Source organism: Acomys russatus, chromosome 12 (genome assembly GCF_903995435.1).
Source record: "Acomys russatus chromosome 12, mAcoRus1.1, whole genome shotgun sequence".
In the NCBI taxonomy this organism is placed as follows: Eukaryota; Metazoa; Chordata; class Mammalia; order Rodentia; family Muridae; genus Acomys; species Acomys russatus.
This window is the reverse complement of record NC_067148.1, coordinates 52,579,301-52,601,939: the sequence shown is the minus strand read 5'-3', so window position 1 is coordinate 52,601,939 and position 22,639 is coordinate 52,579,301. Positions and strand designations below refer to the sequence as shown.

At 41.9% G+C, this 22,639-nt stretch overlaps 1 protein-coding gene across 8 annotated transcripts in view; it reads right to left on the bottom strand.

The window, feature by feature from the left end:
- The window catches only part of Fer (FER tyrosine kinase), a 302,445-nt gene that overhangs the window by 76,442 nt on the left and 203,364 nt on the right, over positions 1–22,639 (bottom strand). For 7 of the 8 annotated variants that reach the window (XM_051154426.1, XM_051154423.1, XM_051154427.1 and 4 more), the window contains 2 exons: positions 20,090–20,205; positions 17,856–17,950 (listed from right to left, as the gene is read on the bottom strand). In XM_051154426.1, coding sequence (XP_051010383.1) covers positions 17,856–17,950; positions 20,090–20,205 — 211 coding nt within the window. Of the gene's footprint in view, positions 1–17,855; positions 17,951–20,089; positions 20,206–22,639 lie in introns of those variants that run through there. The other variant, XR_007831493.1, reaches the window with a different exon arrangement.

The window sequence follows — 22,639 nt, the reverse complement described above, 5'->3', positions numbered from 1 at the left end:
TAAAACAAATATGACATGGCCACCACCAAGGTTTATGGGATACACGTTTCATAAAGACAGATCCCATAGAACATATTGAACTCTTGCCCATTGAATGAATCAGGTCTCAGGGAGCCTAGGTGCAGTGTGCAAAGCCAGAGTAATTTATTATACTTTTCTTAGGTACTTTCATATTACTTAAAGTACTTTTCATAAAGACTTTTAGTAATATTCAAATTAAGTGGAAAAATAAACTATGTGCTTTTATGATTAACTTAAACAGGATTTTATTATATAAATTTTACTATGTAAATCCTCACTCCAGTTTTGTCAGTAATGAGTTCTAGGAGCTTGGGCAAACTGTCCAATATCTTATTAGGCTGGAATGACTGACCTCCCAGGTCCAGTCTCTAGGCAGACACTCAGATCAATAGAAAGCAGGAATGTGGGGGCTTGTTGGGTCTCTGATTCCTAATTCTACTCTGAGCACTTTGCATAAAGTTCCACCCCACTGACGTGCACATCCTCCATCCTCATGTCCCCACTGACGTGCACATCCTCCATCCTCATGTCCCCACAGACGTGCACATCCTCCACCCTCATGTCCCCACAGACCTGCACATCCTCCACCCTCATGTCCCCACTGACATGCACATCCTCCATCCCCACAGACGTGCACATCCTCCATCCTCATGTCCCCACTGACGTGCACATCCTCCATCCTCATGTCCCCACAGACGTGCACATCCTCCACCCTCATGTCCCCACAGACCTGCACATCCTCCATCCTCACGTCCCCACTGACGTGCACATCCTCCATCCTCACGTTCCCCACAGACGTGCACATCCTCCATCCTCATGTCTCTCACTAACATGCACATCCTCCATCCTCATGTCCCCACAGATGTGCACATCCTCCATCCTCACAGCCAGCTCTGTCTCCCACTATAGCGCAATGTGTCCATCTGAGAAACTGAAGCTATTCTCTCCGATCACCCCAGCAATCCGAGAATAATATTTTATTGGCCACACATTTTATTCTGTACATTCAACTCTTTGCCTCTGCCACTGGACCTACATTGTTATATCGCAATACTTCTCTTACCCATAATACTCTCAGATCAGTAAGAGCTTTCTTTACAAGTCACAGACTCTAGCAGACAATGGAATAATCTTGTTTTATAGACTGACAGTTAACTTATTCCTCTTATTCAGATTTCTGTTCTTTGAAAATTTATTAATTTGTATTTGTTGTGTGAGTATGTGCATGTGCTCTGACACACATGTGAAGGTCAGAGGACAATTCATGGGAGTTGGTCCTCTTTTTCTGTATGTGGGTCCCAGGGACTGAACTCAGGCCATCAGGTTTGGTGAATAGCACCTTTACCTTCTGAGCCAACTCTCTGGCCCCTCAGGTTTCCATTCTTTAGGCCTCACCTCCTTTCTCACTCAGCAAAGGTAACTTACACCAATACTCTCAACTCTAAAATGAAAGCATAATTCACCCCTTCCTCACCCATATAACTGTTTTTACACAGAAAATGTTTCATTAACTCTTTATATAACTTTTTATTAATCTATTACTTTGTACTAATTTATCATCTCTGTGACCTTTTTATATTCCCACCCACAGCATTCTCTGTTCATCTTCCACCTCAGAAAGCGCCAACTAGCGAGGGACTCTTCTGTAGAGCGCCACATACAAGTAAGCACCCGAAACTGTCTTCACTCAATGATAGGCTACATGCCACAGCGAGGCCACCAAACGCGGTAAAGTCTGCACGTCTGTTCTTACTGAGTGTTGATTATTTTCAAACTACGACATGACTGCAAGTAAGATTAGACACCAGACAGAAAAAAATGCATAAGTAAGCCTTTCCTATTTTGTTCATTTAAGGAGAGGGAAATAACTCATTTTCCCCCAAAACTCACCATATTCATCTACTAATCTACAATTCTGAACTTGGAGCGTGGGGTGACTGGGGAACCTGACCACATGCACAGGCTGGCGTTTGTCTCTGACAGGTCACAAGCCATCAGAAAGGCATCAGGATTGGGAGAGTCTGTGGCTGGCTGGGGCTCTGCTACACCTCCTGAGGTCATGCCTCAGGGCAGTCTCTGCAGGGGAAGGGCTAATCTAAAAGCCTGCAGAGTCTACTAGGACACCGTATCTTCTGCCTTCAATAGAGTTCTTTCAAATAACCGGCCTTCCTTGGTCGCCGTCTCCCTGTCTGACTTCAATGTCTTCAAGCGGAAACTGGGCTCGGGCACCTGAACTGATAGGTATTCCTTCTACCACGAGAACATCGATGACTTCCCACTATGCCAACAGTGGGACATATTTTGTTACTGCCAGGGACAATTAAGAAAAACTATAGTTATTATTGCTATGTTCTTCAGTTCAATAAATAACTAGAGTACTGTTGGTCCAGACGGTGTGCAGTTCCTTTTTTACACAAACCCTGACCCAGATGTGGCCGCAAGACTGTAGGAGGAACTTTCTCTGGGGGCAAAACAAGGTCACAAGGGCAGGGAAGCAGGAAGAACAACATCAGATAAGGGAGTCAAAGAAACTGTTCGCTTAAGCTCTGCTTGCAATACTGTCTCTAGTGGCCAGCAGACAATATATAAACAGCAGTGGGAAAAATAAAAGTTGTTCATTCTTGACGTGAACCCAGAGACCTGCGCTTCTGTGCACCCAACCCCGCTTTCCCGGTCCTTGTGACACCCATGGCTGCGCTGGCGCAGTGTAACGCTGTGCCCTGTCTGGGTGTTCTTGTTGTTCCTTTTTTTTTTTCCTCTAGAGCAGTTTCTTCAGGAACAGCAGTAGCAGGACACTTGCAGTGTCATGTAACAATGTTTTTAAAGTTTTGACTTAGTCTTTGCAATTCAAGCAACGCAATAAAACAGACCCATCAGATTCTACTACTGATTTTGGAACACTACTACGGCCGGGAGCCAGACGCAGAGGAAGTTCACAGTTATCTTTCAAAATCCCCATCACTGAATCTGGCATTCAGTGGGATAATTATGGCTACTGTAGCAATTAGGTCCTTGGGGCTGGGGAGATAGCTTAGTGGATAAAGTGCTTGCTGTGCAAGCAAGGGGACCTGAGTCTGGGTCCCCAGAACACAGGGAAAAGCCAGACACAACGCATGTCTACAGATGGGCAGATATAAGACTGGCCGGCCAGGTTGAGATTCTTGTCTCAAAACAAAGTGGAGAAGTGAGCAAAGACCCTTCACCTTAACTTGTGTCCTTAAATGTGCCAGCAAGGGTACACATTCACACACATGGGCTCGAAAATATGGCCTGTAAATATATAGGAACAAGTTAAGAAAACAAATGTAGTTTTCTATGTTCTTTCTATTTTAGAAAAGATTTTTTGTCAAAAGAAAGGTTAGCTGATAAGAATTACGGTTAAAAAATATCTTCTTACAGATTTAGTAAGTTATAAGGATAGTAATTTCGATAATGGTTAAATATGAGAAAATTCAGTGCACATAAATAAATAAATAAATCACTGTGGATCTCCTGCACAAATCTGTTGGTGGCATAAACTTCTAGATCAGTGGTTCTCAACCTTCCTAATGTTTTCACCCTTTAATAGAGTTCCTCATGGTGTGTTGACTCCCCCCCCCAACAATAAACTTATTTTTGGTGCTATTTCAGAACCGTAATTTTGCTACTGCTATGAATCATCAGGCAAATGTCTGATATGCAGGCTACCTGGTATGTGACCCCTGGCTAGGTTTCCTCTGCTCTACAGAAAAATGAAGCCTTTGAAGGCAACTTCTGGTGCTCTCTCCTGTCCTGGCCAGTGACTATGCCCACCCTGTGAGCGGTGAACACTCAGGTGTGCAGGTTAGTTTTCTCAGCTTCATCTCTGCTGAATCAGTTTTCAGTTTCTCTTTTGCACTATTGAACCGGTCTGCACACAGAAGCAGTGAGCAGGCCCAGCCAGAGGTCACTGCTGTCACTGAAAGGCGCTCTGAGGAAAGGACGTCAGTGAGCAGGCTTGCTTCTCTAAATCTGTCTGGTCAAAAGACACTAAAGAAACTAAAACATTTACTCATTTGGAGACAATATAGAAAAAGTACCCTGAGACAGGAGTGTGTAAATTAGTTATATGGATAGCAGTCTTCTTGCCCATGAAAGCGAAAAAAAATCCTTATTAACACGGAACTAATAAAACACTTATTGTCTATAAACAATATTTTTCAGGTTACTACTACCTTGACAGTTTATAGACTTTATGTCCACGTCCTTTGAGCCCTTCATTACTACTTAATAAAGTGAGAAGACGGGTGCCACTGGTGGTATATGTCTTTAATACTGTTCAGTTTGTAGTTTTGTACTTCGGGTGACTTTCACATGGCTGCTGGACCGCTGCGGAGCGCTGTATGTTTTAGGTGCACCTATGTTTTATTAAATAAAATCTGTGGTCAGCTGATGCTGGAGCAGGTTGGTTCACCTGAGGTCTGAGCTCAAGCCGACACTAAACAATCCTGATTGACAATTTCTTCCTTCACAAAACGAAGTCATAGAAACACTTCCCTAATCCTTTGGATGAAGCAAGTCACAAATATTTGAAGTTTTCATAAAGTAAAAGTCATTTTCTGTCAGATTTGAGATTAGTTTTGTGGTCCACTGTTTTGCTACTGATACACTTGTTTGGCCTACACATACGCACAGTGGTTAGCGGCTATATAGCCAGGGGAGGGGGAAGTAAAGAGAAATGCAGTCAGACACTGCATCAAGGACAAGCTGATGGAACTTATGGAGAGGGAAGGCGTGCAGGTAACAGCAATGGGCTCTAGGCAGGTGGAGAGAGGGCTGCTTCCTAGGAGGAGGTGGGTGGCCCCTATCAGGCTAAGTTTACCCAGGCTCTGCAATGGCAACACACCCATATCAAAATAATAAAATCTGAGTAGAAAAAAAATCAGTGTTGGAAATTAGCAGTTCTAGCACTCTAAAAGAGGCAGGTGGATTTCTGGGAGTCTGGTGCCAGAATGCCAGAATGGTCTATGTACTGAGTTCTAGGCCAGCCAGGACTACAAAGTGAAAGCATGTTTATAAGTTAATAAATAGTCAATCCACCATCTACACTCAGTAAGTAATTTCATTAAGATATGAGCATCATTTTAGAAAATTATTCTGGATGCAGTGTTTTCCTATTTTATGTTATGATATTATAAAAGGATTTTTGGCTAACTAGTTGGGAAGAATGTGGGGAGTTTGCACAGCAAGAAGGAGGAAGGCTGTCTAAGACTCTAAGTACACTTCAGTACTGTGACCGCCATGCTCCAAATGAGTCCCTTAGACTAGTCCCCCCTCACTGTCAGAGAGTGGCTGCTGCCAACACTCTAGCTGAACTTAGAGTGGCTCTTAGGAGCGGGCCCAGTATAAGAGACATGAACAAGATTGGCTGTCCCATTCAGACATCCTCTGAAATAAACAGCTTAGAATCTAAGTATTTGACCTTAACTTTTCCTTAGTCTTGTTTAGCTGTGTGTTTAGTAGTGTCCGACAGTAAAAGCTATAGGAATATTTGCCCTCTGGCACCACTGGTACTGATATTGTCACGCTAGTACATGGCCCTAAGCTGAGTTCCTACTTTGAAGACAGCTATAGGACTGCTAGTGCTTTGTTTACAGGTAGACAGTCCTCATCAGAGCGACCCTTAACATGGCCACAGAAAGCTGAGGTCATAAGACTAAGGTGAGGTGAAGCTGACTCAGTGCTGGTGGTGTCACAAACAGGATCTGTCCTCACTGAGCTGCACCACACAAGGAACTCCCTGTAGTCTCTGAAATGTTAACTGTTTCCTGTTTGCAGCTCTGCTCCCTGCCGTTTTCTTTGGCTATAATCCTCCTTGACATTATGATAAAATAAATGCTTAGAGAAACTGGCATAAAATTAGTGGTATACATCTTTCCCGCAAAAATGCTGTAAAGTTCCAAGAGAAAAAAGTAATCTCTGGAAAGATATAGACTGATAAAAACATAGATAATGTGAGAGTCTGTGGATGTCTCTAAAACAGCTTCCAATTTGTTTTCCATATTTCTGTTTTGAAAACACAGGACAAAATAATTAAAGTGTTTATATACTCTAATGTGGGGAATCCAAAATAATTATTATATAGAAAGAAAACAATACTACAAACTGAAATAAACTAATATTCTTCCTTATTACAAATGTTTTTATAGCAATCTCTAATTACAGTTATTTATATTCATGTTTAATTATGTATGTTTTCAGGTGGGATAAAAGAAAATGTCAAAAATGCCAAGCTAATGCCATTGCTGAAGTGTCTCAGTCAAAGGACAAGGCAGACACTCTATTCCAAAGTCACAGGCCTCTACACAGCTGACGGGTGGGCGGGCCAGGCTAAGTGAGCCGTAATTCGCACGCTGTGCCTCCACAAACACCAGGCGGCAAGCAGGGAGGCTGCTGGAGCAGCTGCATGTTCCTGCATTTGATTTTTCTTAAGCCTTACATAGTCCTAATCTTTAAAGTCAATCTTCAAAGAAACACAAGTGACAATAGGCTAGAGATCAGACACCAGCTAAAGAATCTGGGAAGGTGGCATATGGAGGAAAAGCAGAAGATTCATCATAAGCATACAATTTGAATAATAAATCCTTACTTCAGTTAAATTAGCAACACCTCATTCAGACATTGTTTAGCTGTGTGATGTCAGTGTGTATATACTCTCAAGCAACTCTCCAAGTCAACCTTGTTTCTGTTTGCACTTCCTGAAAACAATCGATAGTGTTTAATCAAGGGGTGTGTGTGTGTGTGTGTGTGTGTGTGTGTGTGTGTGTGTGTGTGTGTGTGTGTGTGTGTGTGTGAAAGCTAAGCACAGGAACTTAGTATCTGTTCACAGTTCTTGTCACATAATCTACAGCACACCGTTCCCGGCAAGTACTCCATGTCAGGGACTCTAGCCTACCTGCATTCACAACTGGAAATAAACTGGTTCCAAATGGTTCCCTATGGAGCTCTTCTACTCCTAGAGAGATTATTCATGGTACTTTGAGGTTTTCATGACCTCCACCCTCATCTCAGCGAGAAGATGTAAATCTCTAATTCTATTAACTGCACTATATAGAGCTCCGTATGTGCAGCGAGTGTGGCATCAGGGCTGAGCGTGACTGTGTGACCCGGGTTGCAGGTAGGTTTTAAATCTTGTGCTCACTTGTGAATCTAGTCACGCTGCTTAGACTTCACTTTGACTCACCAACCTCAGAAATTCTTTGGCTCAACTTGGTGACCCTGTGCATTATAGGTAAGAGTGTCTCTAACAAGCCAACTACACTCTTGGTTTTAGAGCAGGTTCTAATTAAGAAAATTGGCTTTGGATGCCAGCTAAATTTAAACTTGACTATAATCCTGATCACAAAGTGTGGGATTTTGGGTAGCTACTTGGGGTGAGTACCCCTACAACCCAAGTCTCCCACAGCCAGTGCCCCAGTCTACTTTGCCCCTTCTGCACCAAAGCCAATTTCTAGGCTTCCACCAGGCCCTGCTCTTCCTGCATCGACCCACAGGTCCCTTTTTTACACTTCCACTCCATACCCAGAGTTCCCAGGTCTGCTCAAGGGGTTTAGGCTAGGACTCACAACCAGTGCATCAGGCAGTGTGGCCTTCCTTTCTTCATGCAAAGCAGCTCTAGGATAGAGACAGGATCCTTCCTGCCTATCTCTGGAACCACAGAACACTCCTCGGTCACATCAGGCCTTTCCATTGAGAGCTATCTACTGCTGCATTCTAGCCTGGACAGGAAGCATGCCTGTACACCAGCCCAGTCCCCTCTGTCCACCTGACTTCATTCCATCAAAGGCATTCCCAACCTCTAGACATCACTGAGCCCCACATCTTCTTTTCCTCCCCAACATGTTTTATCCATAATAAATTAAAAACTAGGCCACATGTCCAGTGCTCATCACAGAAGTAACAACATGAACAATTAAGCCAGTATCTTTTCTCCAAAACTGACTACTGAAGTTCATGCCAATAACACAGATGAACTCTAGAACATAGAGTTTAAAAGAACAATCAACGCCCCCTTAAAGAATTCAAGGAATTTAGCTTTTGGGTTTTTTTTTTCCCCGAGACAGAGTTTCTCTGTGTAGCCTTGGCCATCCTGGACTCACTTTGTAGACCAGGCTGAAAATTAAATTACACATTTTATCACAAATGTTCATGAGCTCATAGGTCAGTTTAAACTACTGGTATCTACTCAGTTGAATACTATCACTGAAATATCAATCTCTATCACAAGTTTCAGAAAATCATCTTACTTGGGAACATAATCTGTGCAGATGTAGCTGCCATATGCTCATAGACAGTTAGGGCGAATCCTGTTACCAATGACTATTTTGATTTACAGGGAAAAGATTAGAACCGAGAGACGGAAATTCAGATAGAAATTAATGTGACCACAGAGGCAAAGGTGTAAATGGCAAGGCAGCAAACTAAGAAATGTCATAGCAGGGAACAAAAGACAGATAGAGGCAAGTAAGGGGGTCCCCTGTGAAGCTCTTGAAGAGGCCACCTTGACTATATTACAAGTTTGCTCCTAGAATCGAGAGGGTGTATTGGTACTGACTTAAGCCATGTAGTCTGTGGTGCTTTGCTACAGTCACCTAGAAAGTTAATGTAGGAATCTTCAAGCCCCTACAGCAAGATTCCTCCAGACTGTTTTCAGAGGCCGCAGGTGGTTTGTGAAAGCAGAACAGAACAGTCCGTGAGGACTACCACCACGAACTGAGAGGCAACACCCTGGCCTTACTTCTCTTTTTGTGCTAGTTTGAGAAATAAAAGATTTCATTTATGTGAACTTGTTTTAACTACCAACACCGCCAAAACAAGAGAACACTACGAAGTATCAAGGCTCAAAGTCCTGGGAACAAGGCCAGAAGAACAGATTTCTCTGAATAATATTTCACTCTGTCTTCTGAAACAGAGTGCAGCCTGCAAACCATTGTACAGTTTCCTTTCTCCTGCACAGAGCAGGAAGGTTTTGTTTATCACACCTGGGGAGTAGAAGACAAAGCAAGCCTGCCAGAAAGCAGGAAAGGCCTTGAGTGTAAGCATGGTTCCTCCAAAACACAGTGACATTTAAATTGTTAACAACAATAAACATTAATTAAATTGTTAACATCCAGTAAATCTTTATATAATCCTGGACTTAACTATAAAGAAAATGTGATTGTGCCTCAAGTATCTTCATCATGAATATCATTCATGAAGAGCTTGGTTTTTACCCAAGTGACACATTCAGAACTGACACTTAGATGCTGAAAGGAGGCCAGATGACACGAGTTCAGAAGGACATGCCACTCATAGATAGGATCATACGTACACATATGGGAAGGTTCCATGGCTGAGCTCTGTTTTTCTAGGTTTTCAACTCAAAAATTAACTCTCCACTTCAGAACCATATTAGCTGACACCTTTGTACAGTCGATGCCTACATCTTTGCTGTGTATGCCTTCTGAATTTTGTGTTATTAGTGAAACACAATTTTAAAAAATCCTAATTCTCTTTCTTACATACTTTCTGTTTTTTAATTGGAAGGAATAAAAAAGAAATCCAAGTCTTAAGAAAGCTTTAAAAAGATAAGCCTACATATTGTTACAGACTCTAAGATGAGGAGTTGTATATTTTAAACATTTTTTGATTAATTTAATTTATGTCTATGAATGTTTTCCTGCATATATGTATGCTCCTTGTATCTGAAGAAGTCATTAGAGGGTGTCAGATCCTCTAAAATTGGAGTTACTTATTGCAAATTATCATATTGGTGCTGAGAACTGTACCCAAGTCCTCTGCAACAGCAACAAGTGTTCTTAACCACCAAGCCATCTCTCCAGCCCCAAGGACATAGTATATTTTAAAATCATTTTGACAGAAGTAAATAATTTCAGTGATTATTTAAAATACTGTCATGTGGTACTGTCTATACAATTTTTAAAAAGCACTTTTGGAGATGTACAAAAAGCTTCACAAAGCTAGGTCTTAGGGGTTTATCCTATCATAAGATGGCATAAGAACACTAAAGCTACTAACTATAGGAAGGTGGGAGGATTTCTTCCTTAACTTATAGTAATTAACAGAAAAATAGAAATTCAGGTACTTGTTAACAGCAAATAGCATTTTATAGATAAAGTCATTTAGCAGTCTTCATCAACCATCTGGGAAAAATCACTATGCGGGCCCATCAGCATGCAGGGAGGAGAGAGAGAAGCCTGCAGCAAACCCTGGGCCGGGCTGTCTTAGGCATGCGTCTCCTGTGTTACACAGTCCTTTCTTTAGTCACCTGTCTCAATGCTTTCACTTTGAAGGCATATACTGCCATTTTGCAAGTTTGACACAGAAAAATAGGCAGGTCTGTAATCTCTCGTAAAGACTTCTTTTTCTCAGGGTTTATTGGGCGCTCAATCTCAGGCACAGCTGTGTCCAGAACTGACACGCACATCTGTAAGTAGCAGTGATGACAGTCTAGCTCAGTTCTACAGGAAGGGCAAATGAAGGCCAACAGAGAGAGTGACATTGGCACACAAGCGTTATTGTAGTGATGGCTCCTAGTACTATTCCCAAGGACAAGAGTCTAATCACACCAACATAAAAGTGAAACCCTCACAATGAATCTGTAGGTTGACACTTTCATGTTATTCAGTATCTGAAACTCTGTAAGGTAGAATAAAAAGCCATCAAATGAGGAGAGACTAAATAAGACCAGAAACTCCCGAAGAAATGAGGGACGGAAGCACCAATGAATTTTCATATGTAATTAATCTTGCTGGAGACAAACTAAGCAGGAAGCAACTAGAATACCAATAACATCCTTTAAGTATCCTCCAAGTTATGAAAGAGAACAAACAAAAACCCTGCAAGGATGGACACATGCCTGTCCATCTGATACAATCAGGTGGCCTGGGGGACCGCAAGTGTCTTCCACAGTGTTCACTAAATGTGACGATGGATGAAGGTCCTACTCACATCATTTCCCTTAGCAGCTGAAAAGGAAAGCAGGACCCTGCTCGTTTCAAAGTCCACGTGACAAACAGCTCACGCTGAGGGACAGCCTCACTCTGACCTTCAAGGTTCCTCCTATGAACCCCACTCCTTTGCCCCTCATCTCCCAGCTCTCTTACTTCATCAGCTCTTCCCGCACTGGTGCTCCAGCAGCCAGGATGCATCAACTCTCTCACTCTTCTTAGTTTTCTAAAACCTTGGCAACAATTCCACCCTCTCCATCTGTGCCTCACGGTTACTGCCAGGCACTGAGTCTACCGCACAGGTTACCCATCTCTGTCCCACAAGGACAGGGTTGTCCCTTTCCCTTTCGTAGAAGTCTTTTTGGACAGCTCTCTTCTGGCCAATGCACTTTCTGTATCTGCCATACCACAGACGTCCAGTAACTTCCTGTGAAGATGACTGAAAGACCAACAAAGCCCTGAGTTCTAGAGCATCTCAGCAGCTGAAAGAATATTGGTGTCTCTGAGTTCAGTGACTGACCTCCATAAATATTAATACATAAGGTTCATGACTTCGGCAAAATTGTGAAGATTAGCTTTTTTAGGCTATAGTTTCTGAATACAGACACTATCTTACAAAAGAGATGTAATTACAGACAAAGGTAAGGGCAGACGTGTCCTCTGCTTGCCATCCCAAGCCCAGCCCAAGCCTCAGAAGCTCCAAGAATTCACCAGCAAAAGCACCGAGACTGGAAAGGATGTATGCTGAGAGCTTTCTGCAGGTGGGACCTGTTCAGAGCATCAGTCATGAGGTATGAGACCTGCCGTTCTCTGAGCGTCCACCCATATCAGCACCACACCTGGCGAGGCTAGGCATTTCCTCACAGACAGGCTAACACAACGGGACCGAAACATTCACACTCGGCTCTTTGTTGCCAAGACCATCCTTTCAATGTCACTGCCAAGAGGCTACTTCTGCTGACAGGCAAAGTGGGTGTTCCCAAGAGAGCTGATGAAGAAGAAAGAAAATGGCTTCTCACAGGCATCCCGCTGAGTGCTGGCCTTAAGTGTCCCTCCCTAGCTGTGTGAGCACTTTCCCATCAGTACAGATGTACCATTGTCATTTGCAGGGCCACTAGCCCATTCTCTTGGGTAGGAGCTGAGGCTAGATACACAAATAGCTTCCCCTATTCACATGTGTGTGAATTTTTAATTTTAAATAAAAATTACCATATTAAAGATGTAAGGAAGAACAGTATTTTGGCTAGTTTCACCAAAATGTATTAATTCTTTTTGCATTCTAGACTGTCAGTAATAAAGCAATTTTTCTTATCATTTAAAATTTTTTTAAACCTTATCTTTGACAAGTCTCAGATATTTCCACGAACACATAAAACCGATGCTTCCAAAACGATAAAGCTCGTTAGAAAATTGAGGACTGCTTATTCATGTAGAAGGGCGCATATGCAGTCATGACTCCCCCACTGTCCTTTCAGGCAAGGATCTTCAAGTACCATTAAGACGCTTTGAAAACAGGAGCTCAGTGCAAGAGCAGACAGAGAACACATCACGCTGCTCGCCATGCCAGCTGCCCCTGCAAGGGCACTTCTTACTCACAGCAAGTGACAGAGAACAAAGCACGTGAGTGATGCAGATGCACATGACACTCGGTGTGTCCTCAGGAGCTCGGTGCTCATGGCGACATGCCAGCACCTGCTCCTTTAAAAGCTTTTCCAGACATGCAATCCTTTTCTTCTTTTGGATTGATGTGTCTGGCATTTAACTCAACCTCTGCAAAATAACACCTGCTGAAGAAGTGCGTGGTCACTAGAAGGAAGTGGCAGCTTTGAGAACAAACACAGAAGGAAGGCGGGGTGAAAAGCCGGCAGGTCACTGACCATGTCAGCAGTCAGTCAGGGCTGCCCGCCCTTCAGAGCTGGCCAAGGTCAGCTCTCTCACCTGTGTTTGCGGTAGGCTGCTGTGTTTGCGGTAGGCTGCTAAGTAGCAAACAGAGCTGCAAAGGAGACACAAGCTAAAAGATAGAGCCTCTCTGAAGTTGATCTGCAAGCATCTCATGTTCCATCTAAAGTACCAACTGTGATATTAATAATTAATAAATGTGCACACTCCTACTCGGATTATAAAATTCAGGCAAATATGTAGTTTATAACATCAGTTAACAAGCAAAAGAATCATTTAATCTCTCAAATTGAAATTTTCAGTGTGCCAGTTTGTAGTTATATTAACTTAGATGATATCAAATTTGTTCTACCATATACAAAAAAAACCCTTAAATTCCACAGAATTAGGGTTTTTGTTTATTTGTAATATTATATACTTCATACAGATATGGTAGCTCATGCCTGTAACCTTAGCACTCTAGAGACAGAGGCAGACATATGTTAGTAAGTCTGAGGGCAGTGTAGTTTACAAAGTAAGTTTTAGGTTTGTCAGGGCTACATGGGGGAAATCCTACCTGAAAACAACTAAACAGTGCCAGGAGGTGGTATTGCACACCTTTAATCTCAGCACATGGGAGGCAGAGGCAGAGGCAGAGGCAGGCAGATCTCCATGAGTCCAAGGCCAGCCTGGTCTACAAAGTGAGTACAGGACAGCCAGGGCTACACAGAGAGACCCTGCCTTGAGAGATGAAATATAAGAACAGGTAAACAAAAAACTAAACAGATGCAGCAAATACATGTTTTGTATAAACATTTCCTTGAGAATTACTTTGCTGTCCTTTCTCTAGACCTCAGCACTGACTGTGGAGTGATCTTCAAGTGGCAGTAGCTTAGCTCTGCGGGAGGAGAAGGTGCACATTCACAGTCTAAGTCCCGTGTGCTGAGCCAGGAGCCGCAGGCTGCAGTCCTTTGTCAGCTGCGTCTGCCCTTTCTGAAGAAACAGATGGCAGGCAAGCACCAGGGCCAAAACAGAGAGACTAAGTTACCAAGCCACTCGGGGCTGTCACTGCCTGGGATTTCTCAAGTAAATGCATAGCTGTGAGGGCACAGGGCTGAAATTGATCATGCTAAAATCACATGAAAACAGTAGATTTCAAAAATGAACAAGTGTAAATGCTTACTTTTAAAAATAATTTACTCTTTTGGCAAAAAATGTAATGAAACTGATTACAGGAATTACAGAGAAGAAGAATTGAAAGAAGGGCTCTGGTGACAGATTTCTCCCGGTGCTTATGGGATGGATGTTAATAACTGTGTCAGGTGAGATATATTTTCACAATGTCTAAAAGCTGCATGAAATTCTGCAATGATCCTTAGAGTTCCAAAGCTACAACTCATTTTTTAAATTCAGTTAACTTTGTGGGTATCTGTATGATCTGAAAACCAACAAACGGCAATGCCAATCAAAACACTGACAACTATTTAAAATATTAGATGAAAGTATAAAATATGTTACTGTTCTAATCATGTAAGAACAAACACTACCTAGTTATTTCTTTATTGTGGCTTTTATTAAAAAAGACACAGAAATTTTAACTTGAAGTGTATGAGTACATTATAAGAAGTTTAAAATACTCAAGCAAAAAAAAAAAAAAAAAAGGTAACCATTTTGTTTCCTATAGTTGGGAGCAGAAACGTCCTCCAGGGCCCTGGGTTAGCTGTCAGGGCTCCGTCCTGGTCCCCCTGGGAGGTAGTAAAGGGATGAACACGTGCCAGAGCCTGCCCAGTAAGGCAGTCACGGGGCTGGGGAGAGGCCATGAGGATATCTGGAGTCCTGCCTCTCTCTCCCTTTATTCCTAACCCTGAGGTAAATTCCTTGCTTGGCGCTGGGCTCTTGCCATGATGCGCCAGCACAGGCCAAAAGCAACAGAGTCACTCTTCAGTGATGTTGTCTGTGCCCTCCCCTGTGATCAGCTCCTCTTCCTGCCTGCGTTTCTTTGCTATTGTTGAGTACTGCTATGGTGTCACGCAGGGAGGGTAGCACTGTCAAGTGGGGACGCCTTTACTTGTGTTATACTTTGAGACAGACTGCCCTCCGATTTCTTTGGGAATCTCCACAGGGTTAGCATAGTGTCTCATAGCGGCGTGGTTACCTTTAATCTTGTTGAGACTGTCTACTAATGTATGGCTTAAAGTAGTTTTGATACAGGATGTCTAATGTCTTAAGCCTCTTTTCTATATATTTGTAAGCTATTTTTATACCTTCATTAGATAAGTACGTACTGTGTAATGCCCTCTACATACTGGCCTAAGACATGCTAACTAGCAGGATGGGCAGTAGATCTGTGGTTCACTGGGATGGTGCAGAAAGGCCAGGGAAGAATCACAGACAGGCAAGAGAGAGTATGAGGGTGACAGAAGTGTTTACTGCCTTGTTGTAGTGAAGATTCCAAAGACTTATAGAAATGTCAATAAATACAGGCTTTATACATGCTACTCTTTATTGCATATCAAATACATCCAATTAAGCCAGTTTTTAAAAAGGAAGGGAAAAATTATGGTTATTAGAAGTCAAGATGTTTGGCAGTTGCTTTTTTTTTTTTTTTTTCCAAAAATGAAATGAGCTGCACTCTTTAAAGAAAAAGGCTGATAAGTTTTACGGCCAGGGATAAAAGACTCTTTCAAATTAAAACTAAAATTAAAAGAACATGTTTTTGCTACCACGAGCCTGGGAGTGTCCCCGGTACTTTTCTAATGAGATTAACTAGTGGCATTAATGAATATGCTCTTCGAATACTGAATAATGAACGGTGTCACTACTGGAAAGATCTGCACACTATGATGTTTCCCAAATGACTCAGTCATCATGCTGCAGAGTCACACATGGGCAAAAGATACATTTTAACTGTATATCAACCAATGGACCTAATGTAATCTTGCATGCAAAGTTCCTTAATACAGATTTAGAATCCACACTTCAACTAGTCTTTAAGAAATTGTAGTGAAATCTACTGTGGTAGGCAGGATGGAAAGATGGTGTCCCACACCTGCCCACCCTAGTCCCTGCACACTATGACCATCATTAGATGCTCTCTCACAAATGTGTTCAGTCACATGACAGACTGACCTTCATGGAGGGACATCATCTAAGTGGCACTGATCTCACCACACCAATTCTCCAGCTGGAAGAGAAATGTGAATCTGAGAAGCCAACTGTATGCTCTGAAGATGCACAGGCCATGTGAGGGGAGCTGAGATACAGCTGTGAGACCACGCAGACCTGAGAACCTCCAGCAGTACAGACGGAGCAGGGTTCTGCCAGTGCCTGAGCAGTCCTGAAGAGATGAGCCCCAAAAGTCTCCAGGTAAGAGCTCAGCCTGACATTTGGGCCTTGGCTCGAGAAAATCCAGCCAAGGTTCAACTTATAATGGAGACTGTGGTGAGGTAAGAAATGAGTTCCCTCAAGCTCCTAGCTCCTGAGGTTTGTTATGGCTCACACTTCTCTTCAGAGTGGCATCATGTTGAAATCAATCACACTGCTCCATTAAGTGCACACTGAATGGAAAGCGCTTTAGAACTGTTCACAAAACAAACTAACAAAGAGAAAAAAGAAAGAAAAAGAAAACAAGCAAAAAAAAAAAAAAAAAAAAGTGAACTAAAATACTGATCACATAAAGCACATAAGTTTTACAAAGGGGACGCCAAGTCTAAGCTTTTTGGTAGCACTTCTTACTAACCTAGACCATCATTTGCACCTACACGAATGTCCGCATGTATTTGTGTTTAACATCTTAGTCTATATACTATAGTCTATATTCTTTATGTTATATAACTATATGCTAGTCCTTTGTTGTTAGTTTTTAGATTGTGTTCTTTTGTGCACAGATCATGCCATTTTGATAAAGTTAGTGATAACCTCTGTGTACTGCAGTTTCTAGAGTATTTCGGGAGCAAGCAAAGTGGTAAGAAAGGATGCATCTTTAATCCCAGCACTCGGCAGGCAGAGGCAGGCAGATCGCTGTGAGTTCGAGGCCAGCCTGGTCTACAAAGTGAGTCAAGGACAGCAAAGACTACACAGAGAAACCCTGTCTTGGAGAACAGAACAAAACAGAACAGAACAGAACAGAACAGAACAGAACAAAACAAACAAACAAAAAACAAAACAAGGATGCTAACCCTGAACAGAAGAAGCATCCTACAAGCCATATTCACCAGAGAATCTACAACACTGGGTTTCCTAAAAGTATTTTAATTACAGTTACAAATAATTTTAATATTCCTTTAAATTTCTTCTTATAAAAGAAGTTGAGTGTGGTAGACACTGAAAGGGTAAATCACACCCTTTTGGTTATGAAGCACTGTAAACTGTATCTAGGTCAGGTTCTGCTCTGTGTTTTTCTACAGCAGGAACTTAGATAACAAGAAAAACTTTAAATGTGCTATCTCATGCTATGGTTGCAGCTGTCTACACTTGCTGCTCCAAGTTGGTAGAGATGCTGAGACGTGAAAGTACCCAGAGAAGACTCCCAGACAGCACGCCGGTTACTGGCCACACATGAAAGCAGCACATAACTTGTAAGTGGCTGCCAAGCACCAGGAGATCTTTTAATCAAAACGAGGCTGTGTGGAGATGGACTTAGAAATGGCGTACGAGGATGAACTGTAAGATGGCACTTGTAGTGCTGTCACACCACACTAGTGCTCAGTTCTCTAAGCAGCTTTACACATAAACATTATATATAACTAAACTCCATGTGTGACTACACTCTAATAAATCTGTCTCAAAAAATGTTGGCTGACATTTTCTAGGAAATAGAAACATGTTATGGCCTATAAAAATATTGAGTATATACAGGCTTTGTTATCAGGAAAATGCTATGCAACCCTCCTTGGAAACTTCACAAGGAAATATCAAAGAGCGTCAATGTGAAAAGGCAATAAAACATGATGTTAAAATGCCATCAAGTAAACCTTCAAGTAGCATTACCTGGGACCAGTTCCATAATGATGTAGACAGGCTGTCTTTGTGTGCACACACCTATAAGTTTGACGATGTTGGGGTGATCATATTGCTTGAGAATTCTAGATGAAAAAAATATGAATAAATCAGCTGAATAAAACAAAGCTTTAATTTATGATAATGAACAATATATATAATTAGAATATACTTTCATCATAACTCAATTTTTACAATATCAATATGACTTCAAATTCTGATAAGTGGGATGAATACCAAAATATATTGATAACTATGAGTAGCACAGCACAAATGCAAATGAGCTAATCACCTTTAAACATTTATTTAAAATTGGTACCCACTGCAAATGCTTAATAATCAGGCTAATTAAGAACGACACATGGAACTCAATTCAAAACATCTAGCTAGTGTCAGTCATCGTCAAATCATCCCAAATGTTACAGATGTCACTTCACTATGTGATTGGTTTCAGATGGCAAAAACAATTTTTAAAACTGGGCTAATAAATGTGATCAAATAAAAGAGTTTCAACACAGGCTGAGGCTGACTTGGTTTGCATAAACACATCACTTCAGTAGAGGATATAAAGTAAGAAACAATCCTGAGCAGGACTTCAAGCATGAGCTGAAGAGAATAAATAAATCCCTCAAGCCCCATCCCACCCTGACAACATAAACTCACTCCTGTGGAATTTCCTGCATGCTTTCCTATGAAAATGAAAATAATAACTAGAGAAAAAACTATGTTTTATGCATACACAAATAGGGACAAACTCTTAGAAAAACATTTTAGATTTTAAATGCATAATGATTTATAAACGAAAATAAACTAGAAAAAAACTTTATAAATAAGGAAAATACTGTCAAGAATTTAGGAAAATTTTAATAAAAATTAAAATCCATGTTTCTAGAATATTTGACTTTAAAACAAGATGTCTTTTTGAGGCTGGAAGATAGTTACAAAGAAACGGCATAGACTAGCCAGCTATATGATACCGCTGATGTCTACGAAGGAACACGCAGAAGTCTGAATGGACAGAATTTACATCTCTATAATTTCAGTTAAAAAGAAGTTAAACTAAGTTTACAATAAAATAATCTCAAGTTTCAAAGTAGGAATAATGTTAAACATAGCCTTTCATCCTATGGCCATATGGAACTGTCCACCAGAATGACTGCAAATCCAGTTATGATAGCCTGCCTCTTAGCACTGAAATGTACACGAAAAGACTATAGCTTCATTCCTCAGACAGTATTTAAGTACTTAACACTTACCTGGAATCTATGGCGACAGATATTTTTAGATTATAACTGGAATGTGCGCTAAAAGCTTGGTTCCCCGTCACGGTCACTTTTCCCTGTCTTCACCATTTTACTCATCTCCCACCTGATTTCTCTCTACCATACTCTCTTCACATTATATTTTCATACTTTAAATGTGTGAGTGGTATTCTTGATTTTATAAATAGCAGACTAGTTTTATCTATCTGTAGTACAGGGCTAGTTAAGATGGACCATTCAATTTTAGTTAAGAATATAATATAGAGAAGCCTCCTTAAGAGAAAGAAAGGGTGTGCATGGTGCTGGAGAGATGCCTGCGGTTAAGAGCACTGGCTGCTCCTCCTGAGGTCCTGAGTTCAGTCCCCAGCAACCACATGGTGGCTCACAACCATTTATACTAGGATCCAATGCCTTCTTCTGACATACAGATGTACATGCAAATAGAGCACTCATATAAGTAAAAACGTAAAAAACTTTAAAAAAGAAAGGGTATGCAAGATTTTTGAACAAATGCCAGACACAAAGCAGAAAGGAAATCTGAGATTTACGGGAAAGAAATCAAAGTTATAAAATCCAGTTAAGAGCATGAGATATGTATAATATAGATAAAGGTATAACTAAGATAGGTTATTTAATAATGTTTTATTACAAATATAACTACCCACTGTTATAAACACAGATGTGTGGTAAGGTATACAACGCTACAGCCTTTTTAAGCTTGGAGAATAGTCACGCTGTTGATGCCTGTCGCTCCCATGTCTGCTTCACTGGCATCTGGGCTGGCTCAGCCAGAAACTGTTCCCACACCATAAAATGCCACTCAGGAAGGCTCCAAAGCGCTGACTTCTGCTTCAGCAGTCACAGCTCAGAAGTCTTAAAACTTACCTCAGTGGACCCAGCCCAGCAGAATGATAAATATAATAAATTATGGACACACATTTCATATAAATTTAAAGAACTCACTTGGCTTCTTGTAAAAACTTTATTTTTAATTCCTGAGGAAGATCTTCCTTGCATGTTTTAACAGCAACAGGAGTTTTATCTTTTAGTGTGCCTTTATACACTTCACCAAAATTCCCCTGAAAATAAGAATATAATTGTTATTTGGCATGTCTGACAGCATATAAATCTTTCCTAAAAATTCAAGAAAGCATAAAATGAAGCATTTTGGTTAACCAAAGGGCTGCGCTATCTCTTACAAATTTACATGGGCATCGCCCCTCCACAGTACTTCCAGGTTAACCCTTGCTAGAGAAAGCTTCGGTTACTCTGCTGCTTGGCTTCAATAAGGGGGAACTCAGCATCACCACCGCCTTAACTAGACAGCTCTCCTCCCACTGACTCTTTTTTATGCTTCAAGCACTATATTTTATTAAATTAAAGATCATGGTGATTAAAGCTCGGGAACTGTTGGCACTGATCCACACAACCATGTCTGCACATGACCAGGTGGAAAGCGGCTTACTCCACCTCAGTGCTGTCAGTGGTGAAGTGGTTGGTATTCATCACGTGTACGCACCTGCTAACTCTCCTCTCCGCCAGCATCTACTTTGATGTACATTCCTTGTATTCAATGCATTAAGGAAGAGAAGATATCCACACCACAGAAAAGATCAATATGACTAACACCTTCTCAAAGAGCTCGCTTTGGAGTATTCCCTCAGGTTCTTATTACTGGCTTTGAACTGACGCTATCTCTGTTCTTTGAACTCCCTGCTCCGAGACGGCCATTCTGCTGTTTCCACTATGCGTCATCATGGCTGTCACCTACCACGTCACAGTCACTCTACCAACTCTACTCAAACATGGACCTTAACCCGCAGACGGAATTAACTGTAAATCCACGGAAAAACAAGCAAGCCAGCAAACAAACAAACAAGCTGTTACAGGGCCCTTCCAGTGGCTTGGCTATTTTTTCTAGATCATTCACACTCCCAGTCTTGTGGATAAGCGGTTTGCCTGCCTTCCACTCTTTTCAACATTCCCAGCATTCTTAGCTGAGATGTTCCTTCCTACTTCTCTGAAACAAAAACAAAAACCTAATATCACCCCCTGCCAAAAGTAACCCATGTGAAGTTAATGGACTCTCAGTTACATATGCTAGGTTACAACCGAGACACACTGTCTCATTAATGTTTCTCTTCCACTGAGAAGCATCTCTTGCTGTCCTTACTTTGCAATTCACAACACTCTCAAATCCTAAAGCTTCAATTAGACCACTTCTAGCTACAGATAAGATGCCATCTTTCTCTTGTGTTACACAACACACAGTAGCTCTTGATGCAGCCACCGCATCACTGCTTCCTTTTGCAGGAGTCCCAATTTGCTATCCCAGGCCTCTCCAAACCATCCTGAGGAGGTTGTCACAAAATCACTCAGGTTACCACACCGCATCTGGCAAGCGCAGTGCTGACGCCCAGCCAGCACCAGGCTGCAGGCAGCGCACCTCCCTGGCTTAGTCTCTCCTCTTAACCTCTAAGACATAGTAAGTAACCTTCCTGGTTTTCTGCCTTCCTAAATTGGTTACTTTTTCAACTTCCTCGAGAACTGCTTTTCCTTCTCCTAGCCTCTTGGTGCTGCAATGACCAGGGTCAGTGCTGACCCCTCCTTTATCTAGACCCACTCCCAACTACTCTCTTTATATTCTGGAATAGTGTCTGTTCAGCCTCAGCACCTGTTACTCAACTGGCTCTCCTTGCCGGCACACAAAAATCTAATAGATAAATCTGACACATCACACATCTTTAATTTTGCTCCAAGCAGCCCACTACACTTACACCTAACTTCTATCTCTCAATCCCCACAACATCCATTAGGACATACAACTGACTTGACTTTATAATATTGTAAATTTACCACCTCCCAGCCACAACCCTCTATCAGTTTTCACTCAGCCAACTACACTTCTCTCCTAAGCTCTCAACTCCCAATGCCAACGGCCATCTTTTCAAAGTGTAACTATCCTGCTCAACATTTCCTGCATGACCAAAGCACAGGTGTTACAATATCCAGTCAGGCCTATATGATCTGCATCTTCATCATCTTGCCTGCCTCCCTTCTCCTGGAAATGCTGTTACTTGTCTCTTGCACAGTAGGTGGGTTCTGCACTGACTAGTCTTTGCCGAACTCAAACTGTCAGCTGTCCACAAGGCTCACTGGTGCTTCCGGCAAGATGTTATTCAAAAGTAACCATTTTAATACGATCTACCTCGTTTCCTTTTAAGAACTGCAGCCCGACTGAGAAGCAGGCCAAGGCCTCCACACTTTCTCAGGACTCAGTGGCCTCTAACATAAGAGACATCTCTTTCAGTGCTTCACAGCCACCTGTCCTCCCTTGCAGTCAGAGCAGAAGCCCTTCAGGCACAAGGGTTGTCTCTGCTTGTGCATGCACACACACACCGAGCACCCAGGACAGTGACACGCCACAGGCATGCAGAGAATGCAGGATGACCTAATGCCAACTAGAGTAACCGCAGTGTAAGGCTACGGTACTGAACAAAGAGGTTGGTTTCT